Raw genomic sequence first — 14,876 nt, 5'->3', positions numbered from 1 at the left:
TACCACTATACCACTAGGTGTTGTTTTAGTAAGTACATTAGTTAGTTGGTTCTTGGTTTCGACATAAGTTGTGATTTTCAAATTTCTCAAGTTAAATGACAAACCACTTCAAAATTTTAAGTTCTTTCATGAAATAGTGGCTGCCTCGTTATTGAACTGCTATTTGCTACTAGGCTTGCAGGATCCATGTAGTCAATATTGGTCAGAAATCGGTTATCGGTCCCCATGTGTAATATCGGTTATCCTCTAGCTACTTGCTACAATTGTTTGTGTTTTGAAAGTTGCAAAAGGTTAATTTGTTAACGGTAGGGGGGGGTATACTGAATTGCTAGTGTTAAATTGCAATATATATAAATTCTGCATGATGCTAAAATTACCGATGTCCCACAGTAATGACATATATCTTAAATATCAGTCATTGATCTGTATATTTGTTTTTTTACCTCATTAACTGCATAGTGTAGGATCTCCATTGTAGTCAATATCTGTAAATTCTTCTATATGATCTAATGACCATGATTTTGTTTAAGGATTCCATGAATGTTTTAGGATATGACTAAAATCATTCCATGTGCTCAAAAGATAGCTTCATTCTCATGTTTGGTAAAATAGAGGCATGTCTTTCCTCCATGGTTATAAATAATGAAAACACAAGTTTTATTTTTGAAATTAAACAGTATACACTATAGGCATTATATTATTTTTAGCCGTTACATGTTCCCTTTGAAATTAAATTACATGTCATACCTTTTTCTTTATAAAAAGTACACACTCTCCTTGTATTCACAAGATCTGAGACACCCTTGTTTTGATGGGATATAATTCCACACTACAAGCAAACTCCAACTTCTTGTGATTCAATTTCACAACTTTCACCAAAAACACACCCTCCCCAATAATGCTTACTTTCATCATATTCATCTTTCTAACATTCACCCCTCATCATGTCACCCAAGCTCACACCACCAACCACCACTCACCATGGACCCATCCGAGCTCCAAACCCTCTACACCATCATGGAAACCCTATCCTCCGACCGAAAATGGCGAACCGACTACCCCAACCCGTGTAAATCCACAGCCTCTTGGGTCGGAATCGAGTGCAAACCAGGTGTCCAAGACTCCCACCTACATGTCACAAGATTTAACTTTGGCACCCCACCAAACCCCAACTGCAAAAACACTGCCACTTTCCCTCCACAAATATTTCAACTTCCATACCTTCAATCCATCTTCTTTTTTCACTGCTTCACCATAACCAAAACCACAATTAATATTATTTCCATGTCATCATCACCTTCTTCTTTGCAACAACTAAGTCTTAGATCAAACCCTAGTCTTGTGGGACCCATCCCCCCTCAATTATTCTCCACATTATCTTCACTTCAAATATTAACATTATCACAAAGCAAAATCTCCGGTGAGGTCCCGCGGGAGATCTCGAGCTTATCGTCACTTGTTCATCTTGATTTAAGCTACAACCAACTCACCGGACCCATACCGGTCCAACTATGCAACCTAAAGAACCTACTAGAACTTGATCTTAGCTACAACTCGCTCACCGGTTCGGTCCCAAACCCGATCGGGCAACTCGGCATGCTTCAAAAGCTAGACTTGACATCAAACTCCCTCACCGGAAGCATTCCAAACACCATAGGAAAATTGACTTCATTAGTCTTCATGGCATTGAGTAATAATCAGTTTCGCGGGAAACTACCGGTTGGATTATGGGAATTGAAGCGGTTAGAGTATTTAATCATGGATAATAACCCAATGCATATCGCACTGCCCGTGGAATTAGGTCAGCTGACGAAGTTACGCGAGCTTCGCCTCGCTAACTCCGACTACACGGGCAACATTCCCTCAACTTTTTGTGACTTGTGGAACTTAACCACATTGTCATTGCAAAACAACCGGTTAACCGGGAACATACCGCTCGGTATGGCGAATCTTTCGCACATTTACCACTTGAATTTGAGTATGAATTTGTTGAGTGGAGTGGTACCATTTGATTCTAGTTTTTTTAAAAGATTAGGTGAGAATTTGGATTTAAGTGATAACAATGAGTTGTGTTTGAATCCCAAGCAAGCATTTGAAAGTGGGAAACTTGGAGTTGATGTGTGCAATACAAGTTATGGGGTGAAGCCATTGAAGACATCTCAAGGTCGTGTAGTTGGAATCAGTAGGACATGTTTATTCTTTGCGTTTCTTGTTTCGGCTGCCTTCAAATTAAACATTGATGTTTTTGTTAGTTGATTCAGATTCATATTATAAATTTGTTGTAATTAGTGTCTTGTTAGGGTGGTTGTTTGCGTGTTGATCAATGGGCTGAACGTGATACAACTCGAAAATCTTATATGAATGTGTCACACAGTAACCCAAAAATTGTCACATATATAAACTGGACACGACGTTTGTATTCTTAGTTTTACATGAACATGATCCATTTAACTTGTAAAAAATGTGATTCTATTTTTTATATATAAATATCTCAAAGTTTTCAATTTCAATGCTCTTTTTAATAAACTATGTTTAAACTAAGCACTATTATTTTTAAACTATTCAAAATAAATATATAAACAACCCTCAAATATAGTTTAACATGTGACAGTTATGTCTCATTGAACTTATGATATCTCGAGTGATGGTAGTATATTGATAATACTAGATAAAATAGTTTTAAATATTCAGTTTTTTTTTTTTTTTTTGAATTGGTTGGAGACGCGTAAGGTTAGGAAAGCCGTAAATGATATGATGCGACAAGTGCAGGTTTTGTTTGAATACGAGATTCATACACCTGAGTTTGTACGTATTTTCTTCATTATTTGATTGGACATCACTATCTCCCACCCAATTAATAAATAACAATATTATATTATACTTATGTTAATTATATTATATTACTTTCGAATTTTATTTTAACTTAATTCTTATAAATTATTAGTTTTACATAGCTTAGCTAAAAAATTACTCATGGCTAATCTTGTTTAAATGCAATCAGTAAATACACAAGAACACCAATATCATCTCTCCTTTTCGGTAAAAATAACAAGTCAAAAACCCTCATGAACTAGGCACGCCTTCTATTTCATTTTCCCATACGTCAACTATATCACCGTTGAAGAAACACAGATCCAATCTTCGGGTATGGGTCTTGGATCTAATGAGTCAACAAGGTAGGATATGATAATTACGACTAAGATATGAGTATAACCTCCCAAAGTCCAGTGACTGGAACCTGCAAAACAGACACCGTGAGTCTCGTTACGGGAATGACAAGAGGGGGGATCTTCCCGTAACCACCCTCCGGCGTGAGAATCAGTACTGTGCTGTAGAAGATAAGCACTTAAGTAAATTGAGAAAGTACAGCGGAAGTGAATGAATACCTCATGGTGACGAAGAGAGTATTTATAACCGAAGAGTGTGGGAAGAGTGATTGGGCCAGCTGCCCTTAAGAAGATGCTCTCGTAACTACCTGGGCACGTGTCCTCTTTTGATAGGTTCGGTTTATACGTTACATGTGCATGTATAGCCACCTGGACACGCGTCCTTTTGATATAGGTTGATGGGCAACATTGGCCATGTGCACGGTTATAACGGCCTTGCCAGGTGTCCTTTATTGATTGGTTGAGAGGTCACGTATTGCCCAAGAAAGCATCTTGGTAGATCTTCTGGAAGGTATCTGACTGTTGACAGCTGTTCCCAAGGTAATACCTCACAGTCATTAACGCGGAAGAAAGTTCCTTCTTGCGGATGACTCTTGAGGGTGTCAAGGTGCTTCCGCATGTTCTCCGAGGGTGTTTCTTCCTCAAATGCTTATACGGATGGTTTATATGTCCCGCGGGTGACTTGTGGTAGATTCACGGTTGACCCGCGGATGTTACTTAAGAATATTTGAGTCTTTTCAGTACCCTACCTCTATAACCGTCTTTCGTCACATGCGTCCGTAAGTATGGATCAACCACCTTTTTACATTAAAATTTTTGAGGGTTGACAGATTTCGTTACCGATGCTTTAATAACAATGTTATGTTATAGTTATTAAAACTTAAAAGGATATGTAATTAATATGAATACTTAATTAAAATATTCTTCATAGCTAGTAACTATGTAACATCTTCATAATATAACCACTTTGGTGGTTTTCAATTGTATATATTTAACCATAAAAAGTTAAAATATAAAAAAAACACAAGCGTGGTTAACTAGTAAAAGAATGTTATAATAATGAGGTGGGGCTAATGAAGTTACAAGACCTCCAGATGGTACTGACTGTTGATGGACCCACCAACTTTTCTTTTTTTACTTTACTCCACCAATGTTTATATTTAGCTTGCTCACGTACACAACACTTTTGTATATGACTCGTGACGTTTATTAATGCTGAATCATGTTATTCATTTAGGACATATGGAACTGGATGTTTTATGTTCTTGTTTTTGTTGTAAAGTTAACGACTTTATAACGTAAGTTTAATTTGATTTAATCACGTATCGTTATACTTAATTTAATAGATATTTTTGAGTAATTTACTAGGCTTTTTTATAGAGTTAAGGGTAATTAATAAAACGATCCAAGAAACCAAATAGAAGATTTCATGGGCCACTCATAGCACCCGTAGGAGCCATCTGCCAAGAAAACAAGACCTAAAACATTCCTCCATATACCGCGGAAGCCGTCCGCAGGAGGAGTAAGCTTGAGCAGGCTGCGGGATCCTTGCGCATGCGGAGGAACAAACGAATGACTTCATCTATCAAAAGAAAGGCAGTTTAACAAGTGTCCTAGAAGATGGATAGAAATATTCCCTGATAGTGACGTCCATTCCCCTCGTGAAAAGCACGTGATTGTACAGTTGGCAGGAGAAGTTGAGCATTTTGTAACAACCATACACATAACTAGCTGTCATCTCCTATTAAAAAATGTCACGTGTCCATTCAGGTGAAAGGAACTAAGGAAGTATCTTCAGGATTGTGACAACCCCACTATCATATTCCCTGGCCCCCGACTATAAGGGGGTGTTTGGTACAGAGAATGGAAAATGAGAGAAAATAGAAATAGAAATGGAATTGTAGAGAAAGAGAATTGGTATGGAGAATGAGAATCATTTCTCTTGTTTGGTACACGAGAAAATAAACAGAGAACTCTACCATACCCAACCCCACCTCCACCCAACCTGACACCACTCACCACCGCAGCCCCACCACCACCAGCACCACCACCACAGCCCCACCACCACCACCAGCCCCACCACCACAGCCCCACACCACCAGCACCACCACCACAGCCCTTTCTTCAACCACAGCCCACCACCACCGGCTGCCGCCACCAAATCCCCTTCTTCAACCACAGTACACAAGAAATTAAAAAGATTCAAATTTTTGGAACATAAGATATAGAAAAAGGAGGCTCAGATCTGTCATCACTGCCTCTTTGGAGATTTTGTGGTGGTGGTTGTGGTGGCGATGATGATGATGATGATGATGATAATCAGAAGCCACCTGCGACCACCGCCGATTTCCACCACCACTGTCACCCACCTGCGACCACAATCACCCGACCATCTGAAAACCCTAACCTACCACGAACCACCACTTGAAACCCTAATCTCCGTTCACCCGTACCACCTGCAACCTACAACCGGTTACCATCTCTGTGTTCACCACTGCGAACGGCAGAGACGGGGTGGTGGTTGCAGACTTGGAGACGAGGTGGCGGTTGCAGACTTGGAGACGAGGTGGCGGCCGGAGACGGGGTGGTGGCCGGAGACGAGGTGGTGGTCGGAGACGAGGTGGTGGCCGGAGACGAGGTGGTGACATGCTATGAGGAGGCTGCTGAGAAATGGATTTCTCTTTGTTTTAAAGAGAAATGGAATTCTCTAGTTTTAGAGAAATAGAAAGAGAAATAGAAATGAAAAGTGGAAAACAAACAAAAGAAATATTTCTAATACCATTTATCCCCAATCAAATCCCTCTACCAAACACCCCCTAAATACTCTCTCCATCATCATGAGGTATTCATTTACACTTTCCACATTACATCAATCACTTTGTACTTTCTCTTTAGAAGAAAAGTACTGATTTTCACGCTAGATGGTGGTTACGGGAAGACCTCCATCTTGTCATTCCCGTAACGAGCTCATGATTGTTTGTTTTGCAAGAATTAGGTCCGGATCTATAGCTTGACTCTTATTCAACCAGTTCTTATCCGTTAACCCTTACCCGGTGGAAATATATAGATCTGACCTTAACCAAGGTTTGGATCTGTGTTTCTTCAGCATTTTTTTCCCAGGTTAGAATAATAATATATGGATTGGCTCGGTTAATCCATTTTGTTAAACATATGTCAAACCCGTTTAACCCATTATTATAATCCACCAAATTGTTTGCAACTAACTTATAAACCCTTTAAAGTCATTTAGATAAACGAGTTAAATCAGTCTTGTTTGGGTTACATAATTTTAAATGTGTTAGGGTTGGAGTTAATGTCTTTGAAACATGTAATTGTACGGGTTATGATCAAATTCAACAATATAACATGTCAACCCATAAAACAAATGAAGACATATTTTTTTTCCCAAACTAAGCCTAAAATCTGAAACAAGACCTTTGCATAGCTGTGCGAGAGTTAGAGTTAATGTATTTGACCCATGTGTTTGGTGTGAAGTTAAATAGTTGAAGTCGTTAATGACTATTGGCTAAAAGAACAACATAAGTATATTAAATAGAAAATTGAGAATATATTTTTGATTTAATTAAGAATAGCTATCTGATTTATCGGGATCAAAACTAAAAATAGTTGTCTAATTGTTACATTTGCATAAAATAACATGCTATTTCAAAATATAACTTTACCTACACTACAGAAGGAAAGTTAGGGTAGGTTGCTTGGTTTTCCTCGTGATATCTGTTCAATGCCTTTGTATTTGGTTTGACATGTACTATTTTGGTTGATGCAGCCTTTTAAGGCTAAGTTGTTGAAGACTAAAAATAGGACTTATCATTTCTCATTGAAAAATTGTTGTGTAAATGTACTTTTTTGAACAATACGTTTATTTTTATTTAATCATAATTATCCACAAACGATTTTATTTACATTGGTGGTGTTATCAACGCACTAGATTTTTGTCACTATTATAACTTACAACTTATAAGGTGTATAGGTCTATTCGACTAGTATATACTCTATCAACCCGACAAACCTGTAGGGTGTTGAAGAGGTAGGTCCCAGCAGAGCCCAGTTGGACCCGCAAGACTCACCTCAAAGAGGGACGTCTGCGCAGTTGAAACCGCAAGACTCACCTTCAACAGGGACGTCTGCGCAAAGGCTAAACTCGCAAGACTCACCTTGAAGAGAGACGTCTGCGCAGAAACCAACTGGATCCGCAGGACCCACCATGCTCAGAGACGTGACGTCCTTACGCGCTGTACGCAAGCTGTTCCCGCAGGAAAAGCCTCCCAATGGTCGACGTACTCCGCCTGTTCCCGCAGTAACGGATACTAGCCATCAGGGAAGGCTACCCGCGCAGCAAGGCTACACGCACAAGGCACTTAACTCTTAAATAATTCAGTAATGTCACCTGAAGAAGGAGTGAGCAAGCCGGAAACACTCCCGCTCAAAGCCGGGAATACTCCCGCCCAAATGAGCCAGTCCGTACGCTACTGGAGGACCTTTTGTACTGTACCTGACGAGGTATGGACAAAAGGTCTGACCAAAGCAGCGACAGCTCACTGTGACAAAGGAATAGTACACAGCCGGCCTGGTCAGTATCAGCCGCTGCCTACTCACCAACCCCTGTCACTATTAGCCGCTGCCTACTCACCAACCTGTCGTAGCACGTGCATAGCCTGCAGTTGGTAGAAAAGAATAGTACACAGCCGGCCTGGTCACTATCAGCCGCTGCCTACCCACCAACTACCAGCATGGCATGTGCGTAGCCCACAGTTGGCAGAACATGAATACTATTCAGCCGGCTGTACCTTCTTGGAAACCTACATTCGGCTATAAATACTCCAACACCTTGGAATGGTATGGACATTACATTACCTTACATTATCTGATATCTCATTATCTTATCTTCTCTAGCAATCTCTTAATATACACTTATATTCAAGAGCAATCTAGTCTGATTCTCACGCCGGAGGGTGGTCACAAGGAGGTACCCCCCCTTCTCAGTGACGAGCTCACGGTGTCTGTTTTGCAGGTCATCAGAAGAACCATCTTTGCCGGACCTAACCTCTCGTGGGAAACATCTATTTAACCCCCAGATTATCCGTAATCTGCCCGGGGTCAATTAGTATTTCTTCATGTGTATATTAGGCTTGGCGGTTTCGTGGAGTCATACAAGTCTTATAGGCGTACATGAGTAGCATATTGTAAGCCTATAAAACTTAGAACAAGTGGTATAAGCATTTAGAACGATTAGTTGATTAGTTCGTTTGAAAATATTGTGTTATACACTCTAAACAAAACGTGATGGGCGAACCTAACACCCAAACGATAGCTCCGCCCATATGCCCAAGTGTGTCGATGAGATGATGAGTTAACAATAATAATCAGGTTGTAAACATGTTAATTGGGTTGATGTATTATGAAAATGGGTTAAATTAGTCATTCATGGGTAGTAGATAAACCTATTTAAGTAGGTAAGTTGATGGGCCGACATGTTTAATTAACTAAGTTTAACGCATCAACTCGAACACAACCTGCTTAATTAAACATGACAACCCAAACATCCCTCGTTTAGTCGTTTGTTAATTATTAACTTATTATGATTTAAGCCTGACTATTTCTTTTTTGGGTTGTGCAAAACTTACATGTTAATCTAGTATCATAATGTTCATTTTTAATTCTTGCTATTAAACTAGGGGTGTGGTTCCACGTTTAACACGTGTGGAAACTACCACGTAGACATCACATGATTTCCACACATAACCAACCACATATCGTGGGCGGGTGGTTTTAGTTTTCACATGTATGATAACTCTCAAGTTATTTTTATTTTTTAAATACAAACAATACCTTTATATTTCCATAATAATAGTTAAAAAAAACTTATTATAAGACTATCTCCAACGCATCCTTAAGTTACATGCCTTTGTTAGTCCTTACATGGTCTTGCCATTGGAGAATTATGTTCTTAGGCCGAACATAGTGGGCGAATTTGGAGGGACGATAGGGGCGATTTGAGGGGGGGGGGACACCGCCCCCCGGGCGATAAGGGGCGGGGGATTTGTCGCCGGAAGGAAGTAAAAAATATTATTATTTTATTAATATGTGTTATATATATAGGGGGTGGTTAAAGAAAGAAGTCATTTTAATGCGAGAAGTGAATTACAACCATTGATTATGATTGATATATGGACTACATTTATTATGGCATTGTTGTAATTATTGATGGTCTGATTTTAATGCTTTTTAACAAAAAAGGAAAATGTTGTAATTTTGCATCAAATGTTGAAAATGGAAATGAAGATCCTTAATGGTAATCCCCCGTTTCATGCCTTCTTAATCCCAAAATTTTCAATTTTCCAAATTGACGGTGAACGTCATTTTTCACATAGTGTACATTGTTTATTTATTTATGATATGCTTATATCCTTTTCGCATTCACTACTTATAATATATTGTTTTTGCATTTTGTTGTTCATAACTTTTTTACTCGGTTAATTAATGATAGTTGTAATAATACATCAGACAAGCCTAATTTATAGCCTATATAATCATTGTTTGCATCCAACGCATTATGTTTACATCCTACACAACATTTTAAACACTACACATTTAACCCTATACAACCTACACAAAATATCTACATCATGCATAACAACAAATTCACACAACATTCAATCCTACACAGCCTACACAATATATATTTACATCCTACACAACATTTTAAACACTACACATTTAACCCTATACAACCTACACAAAATATCTACATCATGCATAACAATATATCACACAACATTCAATCCTACACAGCCTACACAATATATATTTACATCCTACACAACATTTTAAACACTACACATTTAACCATATACAACCTACACAAAATATATACATCATGCATAACAACATATTCACACAATATTCAATCCTACACAACCTACACAATATATATTTACATCCTACACAACATTTGGAATGTTGTGTAGGATTGGATGTTGTGTGAATATATATCTTGTCAATAAATTACACATGATGTAATTGTATTATGTAGGTTATGTAGGGTTGAATGTTGTGTAAATATATAATGTATATTTATGTTGTGTAGGATGTAATATATGGTTTGTTAATTTTTTTAACATTTGAAATGTTATTGAATTTTATATAATAATACATATTTGTTAATAACAAGATTTTGATAATATTTAATTTAATTAAAAATATAGATAAAATCAAAATGAAAGAAGATTAGCAAGCTATAATGTTATATGATTGTTTTTAAATTTAAATGACAAATAAATAGGATACAAATAAAGGAATAACTATAAAATATTATTGTTTCAAGTATTTGTACGTGATCAAATAATGCATTCATGTTAACGTTTTGTTTAATTGTTGTAGTCTTTTTTTAGATTTAAATAATTTAATATATTAATAAAGTAATAAATCAAAACATTTGAAATAAAACTTTTCAAAATAATTATGGGATTTTACCTTCCTAACCCTCCATTTAAAAAAAAAGAAAAAAGAATATGAAATTTCTTATTTGATTTCTCTAATTTATTTCAATAATTTGATTTCTTTCTTGAACTTAAACCTATATATATATATATTACTATTTGTAGCCCCTACACCATTACACTCTAAAAATAAATTCTCAACCCTTGCTGACTGGGCACACGTGTCACAATTCGTCCCAATTTGTAGCCACTCCACTACACATAGCCTTAGGCCTTAGTTGTTTGAAGTAATCAAACTCTTTCACAAAGGCCTTGGTTTTTGTTACTTTTTTGCATATGAGTGGGCCCAATTAAGTAAAAGAAAATGTTTTCATTTAAATGTTGTGTATAGTTTATAGGTGATGAGGTGAAAACGAAGAATGATAAGGATATTTGTAAGGTTGGAGATGAAATTAGGGTTTTTAAGGATATGACGTGACAGATAACGTGGCATCTAAAGGCTCTTAAGGGCACCCACAACATTATGGATAGTGTAATTTTATTTTAGTTAGAAGCATTGCATATATTAATTATACTATATATAATTGCAAAATGAATGCTACAATATAGTTTTATATTAGTCAGTTTTAGTCCCTTATTTTGCAACAACAATACTCTATGAACCCCTTATGTGATGCATTTACTTTACAACGTTTATTGCTTCCATAGCTCATGTTACCCGTAAAAGTATGAAAGGAAAATATCTAGTGATACATAAAATGGCACCGAAGAGGAATCTCTAGTTTACAGTCGAATTCAGTTAATTAGACGAACGTCTCACACCACCATGGATAAGCTCCTAATCGCAATTCCAAATCCATGAGAAGTTGATGACCGTCGTTTAAGTCAATCAAAACCCTAGTTAAACTAAATAGTTAGAGAAAGTAGGGTATCGTATCACAAGGAGTATGTGGTCAATGTGTTTCGTGTACAGATTTAATATTATGAAGTAACTGGTTTTAGTGCTGATCACACAAGCAAATAAGTTTGATTTTAATAATAATAAAGCAAATAGCAACTTTCAAATAATTAACAAAGACAAATCACACCCGGGGTTCAAGTAAGCAAGTATACAGTAATCTCATGTTCACTTAACAGATAAATTGTCAAAGATCAAATAAGATTAACTAACTAGGCAAACCTTAGGCATCAACAATCACTTTACACACGGCACTGGTTATCAAACAGTCCCTGCCAGTGCGACTCAACTAAGGGCAATTGTATGCTTCATCATATTCAAACTGAATTTTGAGAATGATACAAATATGAATTTTGAGTAACGAAGTGAGAAGTGTGAGAATTTCTTTATTCGGGTTATAGTATATATAGATAAACAGATATTGTTAGAAAGTTTGAATTGTTAGATAAAAAGGAAATGTCTAAATATGGTAAATTTAGGGAATACAATTAGGGATTTCAAGAATGTAATTGATAATTGATATTTACTTAATTTGGTAGTAATAAATATAGTAAATTTAAAGAATGTAATTAGAGATTTTTGTATAATAACCGATTAATAAATATAGTCAATTTAGAGAATGTAATTAGGGATTTATTTATAACAAAACAATAATAATAACTCATACTCATATCAATTAAATTATATTATAATTCATGTTTACAAAATTAGACACATTAAGTTGACTTTGAATTCAAACTGAAATCCTTAAAAACTTGTTAGGTGAGTTAGTATTGTTAGGACCTTTCCTAACAACTATTGTTCAAATAATTCATGTATTTAGGTGAAATTTTATTTAATGTTTCGAGACATAAGAAACATCTATATTTAGGAAAATTGTATTTAGACCTTTTCCTAATCAAATACAATTTCACGACACCTAACAACTATTTTAATTAGGTGGAATTTGTTTAAATTGTATTATAAATACATGAAATAGACTCACAATAATTATTTGTTTATGTTTATTGTTTTAAAAATTGTATTTAGACATTTCCTTAATTAAAAATTTTAACCAATTTATTTCCATAATTAAAATAGTTGTTAGGTGGCAACATTAAATAATTACATAAAAAATTTCAATTGTATTTAGAACATCTTGAACCAATAAAACAGTAATTGTTCAAATAATTCATGTTTACAAAATTAGACACATTAAGTTGACTTTTAATTCAAATTGAAATCCTTAAAAAGTTGTTAGGTTTTAGTTAATGATATGAATAAAAAAAATCAAATACTGTAATTGAAATTTGAAATCAATTACACATTAAAAATTTAACAAATATAATTGAAATTTGGAATCAATTACACATTAAACATAGGAAACATATCAATTAACGATATCAGTTAACATTAACAATTAAGCATTCAACATAATAACCTAAGAATGTAAAATACTAACCTAGGTTAATAATCTAAAATATATGTTAAAAAATAATTAGCATATAATGTAATTGAAATTTGGAATAAATTAAACATTAACCATTAACCATAGGAAACATATCTATTAACATTAAGAATTAAGATTAAGAATTAAACATTAAACATACTAACCTAAGAATGTAAAATACTAACCTAGGTTAATATCTAAATGTAATCTAAAATACAAATAAACAAAATTTAACAGATACTGGAATTTGAAATTTAATATATTAAACATAGGAAACATATCAATTAGCAATATCAATTAATATTAAGAATTAAGATTAAGAATTGAACATTAAACATACTAACCAGAAAAAACTTCGATTGACGGGAAAATAACCATCAATGTGAAGATACGATTAACAATTGTCATGGATCTACTGAAATCGTTTCCCGGATCTAATCAAATCAATTGTTGTTATCAAATAATGGACCATTCCTTTTATCGTCGATGGCCCTTATTTAGCCGAACTCCGGTGTCGATTTTATATGAAGGATCTAATGAAATCATTATCCGGTTGATATCCAATAATGACCGATTAAATGGGGGGTTCTTGTTAATTAGGTTAAAAGGTTGAGTATGAAGGAAAGCGTGTATTGAATTTGAAACAATTGAAAGTTGGAAACCGGGTTTTGGTTAAATGCATACATTAACTATTTTAATTATTAGTAATTAAATTTATTTTTGATTTATTTAATTAGTAAGAAAAATAGAGAAGTGTAAGATATATTTGGAAAGAAATGCAATTGTCCAATAGAAAAGGGCCATGTGGAGGCAAACTAATTTGTTTTAATAGTATAGTAGGATGCTGGTATTGTGTATTAGTTATTAGTTTTGGTTTTGTACAAATTGAATTTGTTTGTTTCCTTAGGTTAGTTGTATCATTATGATTGTGTTCTAAAAGTAGGAATAAACCGTGATGTTTTGGTTTAATATTGCTATTAGTGCATATGGCTTTTGAATCAATTTTTGGTCATCACCGTAGTCTAAGCTCCACTATGTAAACATGAACTTTATTCTATTGTATTGTAGGGGTTTACATGAATAATTGATGTCTACTGATTTCATGTAATGTAGAAGTTATTCAAATGTAGGCTCAAAAAAAAAGGCTGTAACGAGATGAAAAAGTTAATATGCATGTTGTTTAATGTGTTTTTGACTTGTTCCAGAACATTTGGTAGTCAAGAAGTAGTTTAAAAAAAAAAGACAGAAGTAGTTAGCAGCCCAATAAGAGTGTGGGCCAATACCCAAATGTTTTAACAATCGGGTTGGCGCCTTCGAATAGTATACCCATTTTCATCTCACACAAATTAAATTAACGCTATCCAATCCACACACACTTATAAACCCTAGTAATAATAATTTCAACATTTATTTATGCGTTTCAAATTTCTTCGTTCTGCAATTATGTACGTTTTCTTCTTCATCCTTTTATCATCTCAATTTCTTATGCGTCAATTTCCAATTATGTCTACATGTTTTTTTTTAATTTCAATTAATTAAATATTCGGAACCCGAATTCTCCGAATCGGGGGTTTCCCCGATCCGATTCCGACAGGGTTTGCATTTAATTGAAAAGCATTTTGACCCGATTCGTGTTTTATTCGGATCCGGATCCGGTTCGGGTCAACACCGGGTTTTCATATCCGGGTCGGATATTTCAGGTTTTTTAATGGATTGGATTCAGGTTATTAGGTACTTCATGTCAATTGTGATATTGAGGTATCTGCAGTTAATTTGTTGCCTTGAATTTGGATTATTTTGGGCAAAGTTTTGTATTTGTGACTTGAGAAAGAATATTATTATGTATTTTTAGGCTTTAATTT

The 14,876-nt window shown here is 35.2% G+C and overlaps 1 protein-coding gene across 1 annotated transcript; it reads left to right on the top strand.

Annotated features, from left to right (window-relative positions):
* The first annotated feature begins 630 nt into the window (after nt 1–630).
* Nucleotides 631–2,256, top strand: LOC143633225 (uncharacterized). The gene has a single exon (XM_077101569.1). It carries the CDS (start codon nt 982–984, stop codon nt 2,254–2,256), a length of 1,275 nt encoding a protein of 424 aa, XP_076957684.1. The 5' UTR covers nt 631–981.
* Nucleotides 2,257–14,876: the final 12,620 nt, after the last annotated feature.

Source organism: Bidens hawaiensis, unplaced genomic scaffold (genome assembly GCF_021521415.1).
Source record: "Bidens hawaiensis isolate Kalapana, Puna unplaced genomic scaffold, B.hawaiensis_p1.1 tig00006635_1, whole genome shotgun sequence".
Classification (NCBI taxonomy): Eukaryota; Viridiplantae; Streptophyta; class Magnoliopsida; order Asterales; family Asteraceae; genus Bidens; species Bidens hawaiensis.
This window is presented reverse-complemented; position numbering and strand designations above follow the sequence as displayed.